This window comes from Triticum urartu, chromosome 7A, assembly GCF_056163025.1.
Source record: "Triticum urartu cultivar PI428250 chromosome 7A, HENAU_Tu73, whole genome shotgun sequence".
Lineage (NCBI taxonomy): Eukaryota > Viridiplantae > Streptophyta > Magnoliopsida > Poales > Poaceae > Triticum > Triticum urartu.
In genome coordinates this window covers 227,337,555-227,355,365 of record NC_141879.1, presented here as the reverse complement: position 1 = coordinate 227,355,365, position 17,811 = coordinate 227,337,555, and the positions used below count along the sequence as shown (strand labels likewise).

General features: G+C 53.1%; 2 protein-coding genes across 2 annotated transcripts; one reads left to right on the top strand and one right to left on the bottom strand.

The window, feature by feature from the left end:
• Positions 1-2,631: 2,631 nt before the first annotated feature.
• LOC125520723 (cyanidin 3-O-rutinoside 5-O-glucosyltransferase-like) lies at positions 2,632-4,542 on the top strand. The gene is made up of 2 exons (XM_048685713.2): positions 2,632-2,910; positions 2,992-4,542. The coding sequence occupies exons 1-2, from the start codon at positions 2,848-2,850 to the stop codon at positions 4,456-4,458; spliced, it is 1,530 nt and encodes a 509-aa protein (XP_048541670.2). The 5' UTR covers positions 2,632-2,847; the 3' UTR covers positions 4,459-4,542.
• A 4,122-nt stretch (positions 4,543-8,664) lies between these two features.
• Positions 8,665-12,502, bottom strand: LOC125520135 (uncharacterized). The gene is made up of 2 exons (XM_048684964.2): positions 9,430-12,502; positions 8,665-9,349 (listed from the first exon to the last, which is right to left on the bottom strand). The coding sequence occupies exons 1-2, from the start codon at positions 12,260-12,262 to the stop codon at positions 8,877-8,879; spliced, it is 3,306 nt and encodes a 1,101-aa protein (XP_048540921.2). The 5' UTR covers positions 12,263-12,502; the 3' UTR covers positions 8,665-8,876.
• Positions 12,503-17,811: the final 5,309 nt, after the last annotated feature.

Genomic DNA, 17,811 nt, shown 5'->3' with positions numbered 1-17,811 from the left:
CTTCTTCGTTGGCGATTGGATCTTCACTTTGTGGGTCACACGGCCGTTGGACCTGGGCACGGAAGGGAACAACAAGAACGTGGTGGACAAGCGCCAGCAAAGATATAGTTTTTTAATGAGGTATGTTGTGGAAGCGGTCTTTTAAGGGGTGACCGCTCATTGTCCGTGGACGTGTCCGGGAGCTTATGTGGACATTTAGGGGGTCGAATTTAGGTTCAATTGTAGATGCTCTTACAGTCAGGCCAATCCAAACAAGAATCGACGTTATCCTTTATCACCGTAAACAGGTCGGGCCAATCCAAACAAGAATTGACGTTATCCTTTATCACCGTAAACAGGTCGGGCCAATCCAAACAAGAATTGACGTTATCCTTTATCACCGTAAACAGGTGATGTTACAAAATCAGCGAACCAAGCACCTCCCTAGATTTATCTTAGGCGTACTAGATTAATTTTATTTTATTACAATGCAGTGTTTTGGGGGACCTTTCGTGGTAAGATTCTGTGTTATTTGCTAATCAATTCATATTTACGTGAAGATGTTTTTGCATCCGTGGTTGTATACACTATATTGATGCTATAATATCACATGTTGGCATTTCTTTTTTCTAGATGATGATAGGGTGCATGAGATTGATATGTTTTTTAGTTAGTTGTTGCCATTTGATTTTAAAAACCGTTGACCCGGCCAACATCATGAACCAAATTGAAAATTAAATAGCTCAATCGAATGAGATAACACAAAAATTAGGGAGCATAGTGAACAGAAAGAATTGAATAAGAGCATTCCTTGAGAAATTGTTGACCCGATCAAAATCGAGTGACCCGATTTTCAAATAGAAAATCTCAACTGATTGCGATGCCTTAAAATTAGGAAGCATAGTCACTAGAAGGGGTGGGCGCGCTTTGCCACACAGTTGGTGTCGGCGGGTTTTCTGGTTTTTTTACACTCGTTTTTTCAAAATTCATGGTGATTAGTTTTTTACAAGGTCCAACCTCTTTAAGTTTGACCAAAATTATAGAGAAATATATCAATATCAATAATATCAAATCGTATCACTAGATTAATCATGAAATGATTTTTTCATATTTTATTTAATTAGTATTGTGGGTGTCGATATATTTGGCTCTAAACTTGGTCAAAGTTAAAGAAAAATCACTGTTGAAAAAATGAATTAACTTATATTTTCAAATTGAGGGAATATTTGGTCTGATGAGTGGGCGAGATGGTGGAGAGTGTTTTAGTTTTGCTTATAATGAGGTGTTTTGGTGGGCCTTTTGCGGTGTGATTTTATGTTATCTGCAAATTCATCCAAAATTATGTGAGGAAATTTTCTACATTAGTGGTTGCATATATTATATTGGTGATATAATAACAGTGTATCACATGTTGATGTTTCTTTTTTCTACGTGATGAGAAATTGCACCGAGTTGATATGTTTTTATACGTCGGTTGGTACCCATTGATGACCCAGTTAAAATGTGAACCAATTTCAAAATTGAATATCTTAGTCAAATGAGAGAGCTTCAAAATTAGCATAGCAAATTATAAAATTAAACTAGAGAACTCTTTGAGAAATTGTTGACACGGTTAAAATCAAGTGATCCAATTCTAAATTGAATGTGCGACTTTAAAAATGAGAGGGCATGGTGCTATAGAGGATTAAAAGGGTTATACGCAGACATTTGTGTTGTCTGGATTTTTTTTATTTGATGTATGAGGGAGATGGTAGCGGACGTTTTTTTTATAATGCAGCGTTCTGGTGGGCTCTTCTTGTAGGTGTGATTTGGTGACATATGGAGGTACTTCTGGCCACTGATACGTTGGAAATGTATTTATACTTTTCTTATTTTTTTCATATTATGTTTATCATTTTTACATGGTTTTGGTACCAATTTTTTAACTAACCTACTAATTCAGTCCCCAATATCAGTTATTGTTTTCTGCATGGTTTCTGGATCTTTTAGAAAATTTTATTTCACGAGCACTCCAAAAACTTTGAGGCCTCCTTTGGTTCATAGGATATGAAAGTTATAGGGATAAGAAAGTCATAGGAAATAAGATGACATGTATCTGAAATCCTATGAATAGGAATAGAAAAGAAGATGCCCTTTGGTTCACATCATAGGATTTTTTTTCGTTGAGTCTAGGCTAATGTTTATTTTCCTATGAAATGTGAAAGATAAGAAGAATTTCTTCATAGCAATAGCATTCTATTCTTACAAACCAAAGGGCTTTAAAGAAATTTTTTCTATACAAATCATATTCTATGAAATTTCTACAAATCAAAGGAGGCCTAAATCTTTTTAAGGAAACAGCTTTCATCTAGAAGCTTCCGAAGAACACATGATGCAGCTAGGGATCCACTGCCCTCACACGCCCCCACTTCGCGGCCAGAGGGTGGCCAACTGTCCCCACGCGTCAATGACCCTAAGGCTGTGTACAATGGGAGGTGCTTAGAGAAATAAACCAAACTTTTCTTAAGCACCGGTGCTTATTTGTACAGGATAGAATAGGCACCGGTGCTTCAAAAAAATCCGGTTTATTTTTCTAAGCATCTCTCTAAGCACCTCTCATTGTAGGCCTAAGTCCCCCTACTTAGAGTCAGTGAATCTGAACCGTGGGAGGGTTTATTGGGTAGCCCATGGAGATGCTCCGGTATGAACATCTATACTGTTCTTCTAAAAAAAAATCTATACTGCTACAGTGCCACACAAGAACATAGTCAGTACTCAGTACTGATGAGTTACTGAATACCAGCATAAACACCTTTTGCCTCCCTGATTAGGTCTTACATTAGCGTTACGCCATATTAATTACTACTCCCTGTCAAACATTGGACATCAATGGTTGTAGTACCATTGGAGGCCTACAGCAAAGCTGACTGCTCACCCACCGAGCGATCACCGGTACCTCCACTCAACCAATATGCAGCGACACTGCAATAACACTAGCTCACGGAGTCTAACAAACTCATTGATCCCGTGCAGGTGCAGCCCAACTCCAAGCCGGGCGAGTCGATGGAGAGCCGCGGTGGCGCGCCGTCGCCGCACCTGCTGTTCGTCACCAGCCCAATGCAGGGCCACATCAACCCGGTGCGCCGCCTCGCCGCCCGCGCCGCGGCAGCTGGCGCCGCGGTCACCGTCTCCACCGCCGTCTCGGGCCACCGCCGCATGTTCCCCTCCCTCGCGTCGCCCGGCGAGGAGGCCGTCGACGCCGCGGGCGTGCTGCACGCCCCCTTCTCCGACGGCTACGACGAGGGGGTCGACCCACGGGTGCACGACATGCGCTCCTTCGCCGCGCGCGCCCGCGCCGTCGGGCGCGAGTCGCTCGCTGGCGTCGTCGCCCGCCTCGCCGAGCGCGGCCGCCCCGTCACGTGCGTCGTGTACACCTTCTTCGTGGGCTGGGTGCCCGAGGTCGCGCGCGCCGGCGGCGTCCCCTCGGCGCTCTTCTGGATCCAGCCGGCCGCCGTGTTCGCGGTGTACTACCACTACTTCCACGGCCACGACGCCGTGCTCGCTTCCTGCGCCAACGACCCGGACCGCGACGCCGTCGTCCAGCTGCCGGGGCTGCCGCCGCTCAGGCCCCGCGCGCTCCCGTCCGTCGTGGCGTTAACCTCGCCGGAGCAGCGGGGCTACGAGGTGGTCGGCACGCTGCGGGACCTCTTCCTGGCGCTCGATGACGATGAGCACAGGACCAAGGTGCTGGTCAACACGTTCGATGCGCTGGAGCCCGACGCGCTCCGTGCGGTGCCGGGGCTTGAGCTCGTCGCCGTTGGGCCTGTGGTGCCGGACGGCGCGTCCCCGTCCACCACAGATCTGTCCCTGCGCGACAACGACGACGACGACGACGTGAATGGGTACATGGAGTGGCTGGACACCAAGGCCGCGCGCTCTGTGGTGTACGTCTCGTTCGGGACCATATTCGCGGCGAGCAAGCGGCAGGAGCTGGAGACGTTGCAAGGACTCAAGGCCACCGGCCGGCCGTACCTATGGGTGTCGCGCAAGGTCGCAGAGGATGGTGCAGAGTTGGACGGCGCGGGAGCGGGTGGCGGCGCCGACGGAGGGCGAGGGATCATGGTGGAGTGGTGCGACCAGGTGCGCGTGCTGTCGCACCCGGCAGTGGGATGCTTCGTGACGCACTGCGGGTGGAACTCGGCGCTGGAGAGCATCGCGTGCGGCGTGCCTGTCGTGGCCGTGCCGCAGTGGACGGACCAGCCGACGGTGGCGTGGCTGGTGGAGGAGTGCGCGGGCGTCGGGGTTCGCGCGCAGGCGGACGGCGAGGGGGTGGCGGAGCGAGGCGAGCTCCAAAGGTGCGTGGAGACGGTCATGGGCGACGGCGAAGCAGCAGTGGAGATCCGAGCATGCGCGGCAAAATGGATGGAGCGGGCCAGGGAGGCGCTCGCCGCCGGCGGGACGCTGGAGAGGAATCTCCGAGCCTTCCTGTCTGGTTTCTGAAGAAGGAACATACGCGTGATTCTTTGTATCACAGGAAGATTTGCAGCTGGATCTCTTAATAAAATTCAAAATGGAGTTGCCTAATTCTTAGCCAAAAATACAAGACATACAAACAAATCACATGAGTTTACAAACTCTTTTCATCTACTAAACCATCACAACATGAGTTTACAAACTCTTTTCATCTACTAAACCATCACAAACTTGCTCCCTCTAATAAAAGGGGTGAGCCGTCTCCCCGCATATTAACAAATTAAGTTAACTCTTTTTGTGAAACCCTGTAACTCATTTGTACGCGTAGTATTATTGTTTCTTAGCTGTAGACGTTAACCATTGAATTTTGCAGCCTACCGTAGTTTTCGGACGTGCTTTTCTATCCTTCTATCAATGAATAACGCATGATTCTAATAGTGGTAATTAGCACCGATTAAAATCCTAAACTAATTACGGTCAGCGACCGGCCCCACATGTCAGTGACTCGAGGGGAGTCAAACTGGGTCAACCCGGGTCAAACTCGTCGGAGTTGACCCACGCTCGTCGCCGGGGAGGCCAGAGACGGCAGAGGGGCTCAGGATTTGTCCTCCAACGACCAAAAGGACGGCGGAGGGGCTCTAAGGACAGCTAGGCGAGCACTGCGTCCGCTGGTGCAGTTGGTTCGTGCTGGGGTCGACCAGAACGACAGCGGCGTCGACAGGTGCGGCGGCTGGAGTTCGGTCAAGCTCGGAATCGGCGTTGTGGTGCACGGGAGGTCGAGGGGTGGGGTGCTACGTGCTCATGCAGACATGCTGAGCACGGTGACGCGCTCAGGCGCGGTTGCAAAGACGACGACAACATGGCCGGCGGCGGTGAGCTCTCGGGCTCGACGGTGATGCTAGCTAGGGCGTGCTATCTAAGAAGGGGTCAGGGGAAAGTGACCAGGGTCTCACTGGGGGGCGGAGGAGAAGGTCAGCGGGCTCGGGGACGCGTCGGGAGCGGGTGCACGATCGCCGGCGATCTCGGAGACCCGAGGTTGAAGAAGACGGCGGTGAGGGCGCTCTGAAGCGTCCGGAGGCGCGTAGCTCAACGAGTAGGTTGAATACGACACGGAGGAGCTCGAAGATTCATCGGTGAGGTGTGTGGTTGCCGGTGGCCGCGGTAACGGCCAGTGGCGGTGACGGCATGTTCGATGGTGCTGCAGGGAGTGAGCTAGAGGAGAGGGAGAGAGCTCCAGAGTGAGGGGAGAGGCAGAAGGGGTTGAGGCCGTTCCTGTGGCGCGAAGACAGGGCGAGGGGGAAGCAGGAGGTGGAGCTCGGGCGCGCGCGTGTCGACACGCCTCTGCCTACGGGTAGAGGTTGAAGACGGTGGGGCTCCTGGTGGGCTGGGCCAGGTAAGCTATAGGTAAGTTTCTATTCTGTTTTATTTTTCTTCTTTTTTTTCTTTCATTTAATCTTTTGTCACTGTTTTCGAATTCAAACAATATCGGAACATCTTTTGAGTATTTTTATGTTGCTTCATGGACTTTTCCAGAGGCACATAAATTATCACAGAGCATTTGAAAATATATCCCACATATATTTGAATACATTTTCAAATTCAAATAGAATATTGTTTTAAATTCATAGGCCAAATAATTCCTTAAAAATGTTGCAGAATTTTGGTTTGGTAAATAACTCTTGCAAAAATTCACAAAATATTTTTAGGGAATTTTGGATTCACTGAATGCAATTTAAAGGGTTCTTGCCCTTCTTTTTAAAATAATTTCTGAGGCTTTGAATATTCCTCAATTCAATTTCTTGAATTTAACATGATGCATGCTCACTGATGCAACTATTACACTCAGGTATTCTAGGGCTGTGAAGGTTGAAACTTTTTTCATCAGGATGAAGCTTTTTGCTTAACCGGTTGTAACTTTTCTTGTCGTCCGTAGCTTCTATTGTATATGGTTTGCAACTTTATCCATAGCGGGTTGAAGCTTTTTTCTTGGCCGTATGAAGCTTTTTTAGTCATCAGTTGTAACACTGGGCATCTCCTGCCCCGACGACTCAAATTTTATTGCAAGCTTCATGTGTGCCGACACGCCGCGGCATCGGGGATGAGCGACAGCAAGCACGCCGGCGAGCTTCAGTTGTCGCCACCAAAGCTACAACGGTTGCCACAGGAGTTGCAACCGCAGGGTGCGTGTTGCATGGGAAGAAGCAAGGGACGAGGACCACCGGCGACGAGGACAGACGGTGAGGGCTAGGACCGGTGAATAGGACGACCAGCGAGGAGCGGCCAAGGGAGAACGCGTGCAGCCGCAAGGCAAGGAGGTGGGGCGGCGGAGGGGGCAAACGCGTGCGGCGCCGCCGGGATTCTCTTCGTACGCGTGCGTTGACGAAGATGACGTGCATCGGACGGTTCCCATCTCCCCAATCGGACGGCTGCGGGCCGACCGGCTCAAATTTGAGCCGGCGCGCAGGCGCAGGTTGCTGCCCTAATAAAAATGTCCTTTATCATAAATTTTCAATAGTTTTTTTTGGAATGTTGGCAGGAAAGCTGCCAAATTCATTGATTAGAAAAGAGTATTACAAATAAAACCCCCAAAGGAGGAATGCATCGTATAAAGACGAGTGCCAAAAAAGAAGAAATGAAAAAAGAGGTTGCACGGTTTATTAAGGAAAACCGAGCGAAAACCTAAACAACGCCTAATTAAATTAGGCCTAAAGCACCACCAAACACACAAAACGCCAGAAGGCCAACACCCGACTACACGCCCGGCCGGGCACTCGAGCGCCTATGCTGCTACCAAAGTACACACCGAGAACCGTCGTACTAGTCCGGGCTGCCACAAGCATATCCACAAACCTCGACGGCACCGGATAGGAACGATATGTCCGATAGAGCGAAACATATGCTGCCCCGATCCCACGAGCATTACAGACATAACTTGCCTTGCGCTCCTAGCATGTGGAGGGTGCTCATGCTGCTCACCATCATCAGCGAGTGACCAATCCCAAATGGATGCACCACCAAAGACTCCCCGCTCACCACAACGCTGCCTGCTCCTGATCAACCACCCCACCACTAACCCTGGTGCTCTCTCACAAGACTTGACTCCAACGCAATGCTCCCAACAGAGTAATGACGCCACAGACGCCACCATCACACACGGTTTTCACCGGAAGACAAGAGCTGATCAAGAAAGGTGTCGGATCCCCTCAATGGCGCCTCCAACAAGGAAAACCACACCCAAAAAGTATCGTTAGCCATCAGCCCCGACCAATGTCGGGCATGACTTTCATCCGGGGACACGAGCACCTACGCCAAGGAAGGCGTCCCCGACTCACCACCACCAGACCAGAGCCAGCACCTCTCACATGTAGATCACTGGCCAAGAGGAGCACCACCGATGGTGCAAGACTCAAAGCAAGGTTCGAAACCTGCACCAACGCAGACCACCATCCCGTCGGGAATCCCCACACATCCAGCTTGAAGATCAGTCACCAACCGAGCCTCCACCTGCACAAGCAGCAGACCGGCTGAAGAATAGCCAGATCCCTGCTTGGCACCACGCGCCGCGCCCCGAAGGTCGCCGGCAAGTCACCCGGGAGATCCGCACCGGGGAAGCATCCCCCCTGCGCCAAGCAAACAGGGCCGCCAAAGCCCAGATCGGACCTGGCCCTGCTACCCACGCGCCCACCTCGCGCCAGCGCACACGCGCCCCTCCACGCCGCCCCGTCGGGGCCACAGCCTCCTCCGGCAGGCCGCCCTGGCCATTGCACCTGCCCTCTCCTCCGGCCGCTCTGGCGACCGTGCCTGCCCTCTCCTCCGGCCGCCCATGGCCACAGCGCCGCCAGGAACGCAGCAGCCCCCAGATCCGCGCGGACTGACTCCCAGCAACCGCGCTAGCACCGCACGAACGCGGCTCCGCCCCAACGCCGCCAAGCACCATGGCCAACAGCGCCTCAAGCCCGCTCTCCCGCCAGATCGAGCCGTCCCGCGCCGCTCTACCTGTGCGAGAGGAACCCGCGTCCCCGCCGCCGCCGACGCTGCACGGGCTTTGCCCGGCAGCGCTCACCGGCGGCGGCGAGGGGAGCAGGTGCGGAGGGAACTGCCCGGCGGCGGCTAGGGTTTTCTCTCCCGGGCCGCTCGCGGGAGCGGCACGGGAGCGTTCCTCTGTTCTAGCTCCTATGCATACACGTCAATTTTTGATTCTTCCTGTTTTTTTTCAATAGTCATATCAGAGCGTAACTCAACTGCTCACCCATGTCTGTTAATTTATTTCCGTTAGTTTACACAAGAACAATACATCTGAATAATCATAATATACAACCTTAAAGTAATTTTCAGGAAATAATTACCTACAAATTTACTGATCTTGCTTGATATGTGTCCAAAATTTCTACACAAAGTTTCCTTCCCGCTAAGGCTGCTGCTATCTCGCAACGGCATCAAGCAGCTCAGCTGGAGTAATCAGACATGGCAAACGAGCAGTTTGAAGAGCCGCCCATCGGCAGCGCGCTCCGGGCCGGCGACCGCTGCTGGCCAGCCGGACAAGGCGCCGGGGCACCGCGCGGCTGCTCCTTGCCCTCGTCGGCGGCGCTCTCGGGCGGCCGCCTGACCTCCTTGAGCAGCGCGACGACGTCCTTCATCGCCGGCCGGTCGTCGGCGCGGTGGCTGATGCAGAGCATGGCCACCGCGAAGACCTGCAGCATCTCCTGCACCTGCGCCTCCTGCTTCCCGCGCAGCCGCGGGTCGAGGAGCTCCGCCACCCCCCGCTTCGCCTGCATGTGCTCCCGCACCCACTGCACCAGGTGCGTCCCGCCGGGCAGCGTCGGGTCCAGCGGGTGCCGCCCCGTCAGGATCTCCAGCACCACCACCCCGAAGCTGTACACGTCGCTCTTCTCCGTGATCCTCTGCATGGACGCGTACTCTGCTCCCACAAGAATATCGCGATCAGTAAGAACAATTTCTGTTAGAGAGGGTACAGATTTTGAAGAATTTTGTTGTTACCTGGCGCGATGTAGCCGTATGATCCGGCGATGCGCGGCCTGGACGTGTCCAGCTTGGCGGAGCTGCCGGGCTCGACCACGCCGGAGAGGACGCGGGCCAGGCCGAAGTCGGCGAGGTACGGCTCGTTGGCCGGGCCGAGCAGGACGTTCATGGCCTTGATGTCACCGTGCAGGATGGCCGGCAGGCAGTCGTGGTGGAGGTAAGCCACGGCGTGCGCGACGCCGAGCGCCACCTCGTACCGGGGGGCCCAGTCGGCGGCGCCCTTGACGCTGCCGCGGTGGAGGAAGCCGCTCAGGCTGCCGTTCGGGAGGTAGGTGTAGAAGAGCAGCTTGGTGCTCCGGTTCGCGCCCCACCCGAGCAGCCTCACGATGTTGCGGTGCCGGATGGACCCCAGCGCCGAGATCTCGTTGCGGAACGCGCCGGCCTCGTCGGAGGACCACATCTTCTTCACGGCCAGCGGCTCGCCGTTGGGCAGCTCCACCCGGTACACCACGCCCGAGCTCCCCGTGCCGATCACGTTCGCCGACGAAAGGCCGCGCACCACGTCGTCCACCGAGAACTCGAGCTTCTGGTACAGGGTCACCTCCCACGCCTCCGCGGCGTTGCCGTGCATGGCACCGCCGTTCCGGCGGCGCGAGCGGGCGAGGACGTACGTGGCGGTCACGAGGAGGAACGCGCTCACCGCCACGAGAATCGTCATGGCGAGCTTCAACGCCGAGATGGCCGCGCGACGGGAGGTCTCGTCGGCGCCAGCGCCGACGACGAGCAGGTGATTGCCGGCGATGTTGCTGAGCGGGATCTTCTGAAAGAAGGGCGTGTCCGGGAGCTCGCCGGAGAAGCTGTTGTACGAGATATTCAGCGTGACGAGGTTCTCCAGCCTTGCTAGAGGCGCAAGACTGCCGGAGAGCTGGTTGTAAGACAGGTCAAGGCAGCCGAGCTTGTCGAGGGTGCCGAATTGCGACGGTATCTCCCCGGAGAGGCGGTTGCAGCTGAGGTTAAGCGAAATCTCCAAGAAAGGCAGCATGCTGAGCTCCGGCGGGATTCCGCCGGAGAGAGCGTTGTCGCCGAGGTCCAACAGCTGCAGCTTCTCGCAAGAACCGAGCTCCGGCGGGATGCCGCCGGAGATCCGGTTCTTCCCGAGGCTAAGCTTCGTCAGCTCAGGCAGCCTGCCGATGCCGGGCCCCAACAGCCCGGTGAGCCGGTTGTCGGAGATGTCGACGAACTGGAGACTGCGCGGCAGCTCGTCCGGCAGTGGGCCGGAGAGGGAATTGGAGTGCAGGTCGACGAACTCGAGGTTGTCGCACCCCGACATGGCAGCCGGCAGTGGGCCGACGAGGCGGTTGCTTCCCAGGTCGAGGAAATTGAGGTTCTTTAGGTTGCCGATCTCCGCGGGTATGGCTCCCGACAGCCGGTTGCCGTTGAGCCGGAGGCGGTAGAGATTGGTGCAGTTGCCGATCTCCGGCGGTATGAAGCCGGAGAGCTCGTTGCTGAGGAGCAGCAGCTTGGTCAAATTCTGGAGCGCGAAGAGCTCCCTCGGGACGGGGCCGGTGAGGTTGTTGTAGGAGAGGTCCAGCGACTGCAAGCCCTCGCACTGGGCCAGGCTCGCCGGCACGCCGCCGGTGAGCCGGTTCTGCCACGCGTAGAACAGCGTGAGGTTGCGCAGCCTCGGGAAGTCGACGTCGATCGCTCCCGACAGCTCGTTGTTGTCCACCTCGACGTCGGTGAGCGACGTGCAGTTGGAGAGCTCCGGCGGGATGACGCCGGTGAGCTTGTTGGTGCTGAGCTGCAGCTGCTGCAGCTTGGACAGCCCGCCGAAGCTCCTCGGGATGGGGCCCGTGAGCATGTTGAGCGAGAGGTCAATGAGCAGGAGCTCCTTGCAGTTGCCGATCACCGGGGGTATGGTGCCGACGAGCTGGTTCTGCCACAGGAGCACCGTCTGCAGCTTGCGCAGCTGGCCGAGCTGCGGCGGCACCGGACCGGAGAGGGAATTCTGGTAGAGATAGAGGCTAGTGAGCTCGGTGCAGTTGCCGATGCTCGCCGGGATCGGGCCGGCGAGCATGGCGGTGTAGATGGCGAGGGTCTGGAGCTTCTTGAGCTGCCCGATGGTGTCCGGGAGGTTTCCAGACATGCCGGTCTCGGCGAGGCCGAGCATGGTGAGGCCGGTGCACCCGCCGATCTCCGCCGGCAGCGGGCCCTTCAACGCCGGGTTGCCGCCGGCGCGCAGCACCTGCAGCTTCTTCAACTTCCCGATGCTCGCCGGGATGGCGCCACTAAGATCATTGTCGTAGAGCGTGAGCGACGTCAGGGCGGTGAGGTTGCCAATGTCGTCGGGGATGGCGCCCTGCAGCGAGTTGCCGTGGAGCGCGAGCGACCGGAGCTTGCCGAGCCGGCAGAGCTCGGCCGGCACCGCGCCGGAGAGGCCGTTCCCGCTGAGGTCGACGGTGGTCAGCGCGGCGTACGCCCCGAGCTCCCCGGGGATGACGCCCGTGAGGTTGGCACCGGAGAGCACCAGCGTCTCGAGCGACGGCGCGAGCGGGCGCAGCACGCGCGCCGGCACCGGCCCGCCGAGGTCGACCGACTTGATGAGCAGCGAGACGACGTTGCCGCGCGCGTCGCAGGCCACGCCGGACCACCGGCACGGGCTCGCGTCCGAGTCCCTCCACGTCTCCAGCGCGGCCCCGCCCGTGCCGTTCGTGAGCGAGCGCTTCCATCGCAGCAGCGCCTCGCCCTGCTCGTTCACGGCGTAGGCGCCCGGCGGGAGGCACAGCGCCGCGAGGAGCAGCCACGACGTCGCGACGGCGGCGAGGCCTAACCGAGGAGGAGGAGGAGACATTGGTAGGCCGTGGAGTGAGGCCGGGCTTGGCACCTCCTACGATCGTAGTGGCATTGGGAGGGCCGAGGTTGTAGAGTGGGAGGGAAACCCCGGCCAGGGTTAGGTTTGTTTATAGCGCAAAGGTTTTGCCACTGGAGATCTGGATCCGAATGAATGATATAGCTTAGCTATGCTTTTTGCAGGATATTCTTCTTTTTAATAAGTAAATAAATGAGCTAGAGATTTGATTTTTGGTGCACTGTCTGAGTGAGTGTTTGTCTGAGCAGTACACTGGATGAGCGTGGAATTTTTTTGTTCTTGGAGTTGTGGATCAGGAAGGAACATGGGCATTTGTTTAAGCAAGGAGAAGATGGAGGGAAGGTGGCTCTTGATGCCATCATTAGGTAGTACTACTAGTTGATGCACTGATTATTTTCATTGTTAATCCAGGTTAGGAGGTGAGAGTGAAAACATCCCTGGTCGATCCCTCGGGTTCTGCTACGGTGCTTTTGTAATTCTCTCAGTAATCCATCCAACTTTAATTAAGCTGTCGTTGTTGTGCAAGTACGGCCGGTGTTCTAGGACCTGTGAAACTTTTTCTTCTTTTGTACCTGCTGGAACTGGGTTGATGTCCAGAGGTTAAGCTAAGCATGGCAGTACATTTTCTGATGTCCTATGATTTATTTACTTGTTGACGATGGCATGCAGATGTTGCAGGGATGCAGCAGTGATGCAGGAGGAACATGCTCTGAGCTCTTGGTAATCTAACCTCCTTGGGACTGATGACCTGGCTACTACTCACTAGCAAAGAAACCAACCTTATAATAATCCATCTTCTTCTCCTGCACTGCAGCTTCTTTCTCCAGATCTGTAAAACTTACAGTAGCAGCAGCAGGCTGTCCTGTCATGTTCCACTCTGTGTGGTATTCTCTGCAGCATTTGATTTCGCAGGCATATTCTTCTTTCACTGTTCCACATGGACAGAGAATACACCAGTTAAACTAATTCAGAGGCTGTCTTAATAAAAATTACTCTGTCTGGATCTTCCATGCTGTACTATTTTGTGCATGTTCACATCACATGCCTAATGTTCTAAAGAACCGAATAACAGCGGGGAGGGAGGCATGCAAACGCAGGAAAGTAACCGGAAAGAATCTCAGCTTTTTGGCAACAAACAACATCTGCATGTCTTTGGGTACAAGGGACTGACTGTCAGGGATGATAACATGTTCTTAAGATAACAAGTTTTGGCACGGTAGTTTTAGTCTATCTATCCGTTGTCTGGTTAATCAGTTGTTGATTACCAGTAGCTGAATGAATCCTCCCTAAGCAACTCCTTGTTAGCTAGCTATAAGACATGCATTTAGTCAATGCCATCCATCAAGGGGTAGGTAACAACACCACAAAAGCATGGACTCCAGCATGCATTTGGTCAAATCTTTTTCACACGCATAAGGTAAAACATGTAGTGTTAGTTGTAGCTTGCATTCGGTTAAACATGTGGCCACATGTAGTTAGTTAGGGGACACATTAGGTGTCACACATCACATGCATGCATGGCTCACAAACCACAAGGCTTTGAGTAATCACCGAGCATTGGAGGAGCATCATGGGAGTGATTTGGATTCAGATCGCATCAGAGCTCAAGGATGGGTGGCGACGCGAGGTGAGGGCAACATGGAGCTACCATGCATGCACATGGTTAAGTTTTGATTAGCATAGAACTTGTACCTCGCTCGAGCTGTAATGCATGTTCTTTCACATCTCATTCTTCCGTTAGTTCCCTGACACCCAGAGCATTTTTCCAGGCCTAGTTGCCGCCAAGATCTGATCCCGGCCGCCTTTAAAAATATTTACGGAACATGGTCGATCCTACTTTACCAGCTTGGATAGATCCAATCGGAGAATAATCTTTTGCAGCTAGCAGTACGTTGTTAAAAAGGGAAGCTAGTCGTTATTGTTTTGTTATTACATTTTACCGAATGTGACCCCTGTCACTGTCAGCGCAGAACATTCTGCTGCTAAGAAGCTGTGGTACTTAGGGTAGTTAAATTATCATCCAGAAAGGATAAAAGCTCTGTTGCCCCCAAATCCAGTGGATGCGCGGAGCAACAGCGCTGTTAAAAGACATCCAATAGTTAATGGCACCACTGCTTGCTTGTGTTAGTATTGCATGCACAGGATGGGCATGTGCCCTCAAAAGCTGTGTGGATTAGCTACACTGTCAAAAGGTAAACGTGCTAATGGTTGTGGTTAGCACTTTTACCCCTAGTGACCCTCTGTAAAGACAGGAACATTCTGTTGTGGCAGCTAAAGATAGCTGCAGAAAGGCAATCCAGTAGAATAAATACTGTGGTCACTTGTTGCTTGCTTCGAGAGTGCAATGCCTAGTAGAGTTAGCAACCCAAGTTTCTAGAGTGACCACTACTGGGCCCTGATTACTGAGTTTGGGGGCATCTGTCTGCTTCAGTGTCTACCAGGCCATGATTTTGCAGCCTTCATGGTTTATGAACTTTCACACTTGTTTAGGAGCTCCATGGCATGCATGAGAGAGCAAGAGATCTGATTGGGTCACATGACAAATCAATGAAAGCCAAAGTTCAAGGATCAAATGACCCCTAAAATCGAATATTATTCTAACTTCTCTCCTGAGTTCTCCACGTGTTCTGCCATTTAGCAGCCGCAAAGGGTATTAGGAGATGAGCATGCCCACTTCATTACCCTACAAATCATCATAATTTGCTTCAGCAATCTCATAAAGCATGCATCTATACTCGCAACAAATTGAGTGGCGCATCACAACGGAACACGTGCAAATTCATGTTCACGTCACTTGTTGCCAATCCAAAAATTAGGTTGTTATATGGGCTGCCATAATTGAGAAGGCCATGGAGATCAAATAAGCAGCAGCTGGTGTTTATCAGCAGGATGTGGACTGCCACACCGCCTTGGCAGTTCACCCAGCACTACTACATGTTTCTTTCCCTATAAAACCCGGCAAAAAAGACGGTATTGTCGCGCGCTTTTGAGCACAACACAAGGGTCACATCCACATCCATCTCCGCGTGACCTTTTCATGTGTGCACTGCATACTCACCATAATGTTAACATACCTCAAAATTTGTATAGACTACTCTTGTGATGTTTTCAGGCTGCTGATTGGGTCACCTCAGTGTCCCCTAGGCGCCAGGCCTAGTGGTTGGGGACAATATTTGCCTCCCTAATTTCAGGATTTTGTTCTCTCTTAGTTAACACCGCACATCACTGTCTTCTACTCTTTATGTCTTCGTAAGCAATTTCTTTATATGGATGGTGCACGGCCATTACCAAACAAACAAACAAACAATCATCGGTATTAAAGCAACTGTATATCTGTGTCCGAAAGATTTTGCAGGTATTTGAAAAAGGAGAAAAATAATAATTGGCATGGTGCTTTGGCCGAGTGAATGAGTGGAGCAATTAGAGGCTAAAACAGCAGGTTATGTCGATCTGATTACCAACTCTATGATTGAGCCATCTGCCTTCCTTTGGTGTTCTTCAATAATGAAGTTTTGGACTTTGTCACCCGTGAGAAGAAGAAAGAAAATCCTAATTATAAATATGATTGGGCCTGCAGTTGGGTTTGAATCTCCGCAGGCGTGCTGGGTATGCATTCCGGCCGGCATTCGTGTGACGTCCATAATTAGATTCGATTCGATACCCCAATTGTTTTGCACGGGCGCACTTTGTTTGATGCCCATAAATAAACCTGCAGGCTGAAGCCTAGTCTTGCACTTTCTTTATTTCATTGAACTACATTTGATACATCAGAGTACATAATTCATCAATTTTTCGCTGCAAACAACGAAATCAAAGAAAACAAGAACCACAGACATCTACATAGGGCCCCGTCCTCCCGAGTCGCCCCCCTGCGGCGGCCGGGAGGCCCCCATATCCCGTCGCCCCCGACTCCCCCTCTCGTCCTCCTCCTCCCTCGCCGCCGCCCGAGAGCGTGGCCAGGCAAAGCCTTTCCGTCGCCGGCGGCGGCGGGGACTAGGTGCCCTCCCGCTCGTGAGGAGCTGGCGTGGGCCGACACCCTCGGGCCAGAGCGTGGCGTGCGGCCGGACGTCACGACGGGGGCTGGCGGCGCTCCGGCAATCCCATTCCCCATGGCAGGCGACTTCAAGATCTGGGGCGCCACGGTTGCCAGGGACGACGACAACGTGACCAGATCGGCAGCGGCGCGACCAGATCTGGGCTCAGGCGTGAGCTTGGTCTCCGGGTCACGGTCGGCGCGATGGCGAGTGCAACACGTCGGCAGCGTGACGGATCTGTGGAATTCCATCTTTGTCTGGTCCTTGACAACCCGGGCAACTCCGGGGGAAACCCTAAATCTCCATGGGATCGAGCGATGGCGGTGCTTTTGCGCCGTAGTCCCTATTTAGGGCATCGTTTTGGAGTTTGCTACGGTCGAAGGAACCAGTGAGGCCGGCGGCGTACGCCCGGTGGCGCAACTGCCGATAAAAATCGCGCCGACTACGGTCATGGCGGACGATGACGGCGTCTTTGACGTCGTTTCCTTGTCGAGGCATCGTTGTTGCAGTTGGCGTCATCATGCTCGGGATGCTCGGGGGGAAACCCTAGATCTAGGTCTCCCGGATCGGACGATGATGGCGTTCTTAATAGCGCTTTCCCTCATGGGGGCATCGTTTTGGAGCAAGTGATGGCTGGAGGTGACAAGAGGAGGAACAGTGCTTCATCACACACATTGATGGTGTCAGATCTCGATGGCATGGCGCTCTGAAGATTAGGCATCTGATGTGCGATAATGGACTCGCGCAGGAGGTCGACGCTGTGTGGCATCGTGGTGGCATCGGCGGCAGCTAGACCGGGCAAGGTTCATGCAACAGTACAGCTCTGAAGATGGATTGGTGGCAGGTGGCCGCGACGGCCTCATACCTGGCAGGCGTCCTAGTTGAGGAGCACGCCGGACTGGTGGGTGCCCGGCAGGCGTCCTGGTTGGGACCTCAGGTCTTAGATGTCAGGTTTGCCTGCGAGGTATGTTTGGTACTAGGCCCAGACTATCAGCATCCCTTCATCAATTGGATAGGAGTAACGACACTTCTGTTGCCTAGACGGTGGCTTCAGTCTTACTGTTGTATGACTTTGTAAGGTCTTGTGTGAATAATTAATAAAGTGGCTGCATGCATCGTCCAGATGCAGAGGCCGGGGGTCCTCCTCCATTTTAAAAAACAATTAGACACTTTAATAGATATCCAACTTTCATAACTACTCCCACTAGTTGGATTAATATTTTCTCTAGGACTTCATTGTTGATTCTCTCAATTGGCTTTCTAAGCTTGCACACTTCTTTCTTCTTCATTTCCGCACAATTCGACATTGTGTCGCCTCCAGTCACTACTCTAGCAAGGAGCGCACGAACTGTTAAACATAGTATTGTGGGAAACCGCACGACACGCGTAACAGGTGTGGCTATCTCATATATATAAAGGGGTACACAGAAGTAAACAATACAATGTACAAGGCATATACGAAGCCGGGTATAAATATAGTCTAACACTCTCCCTCAA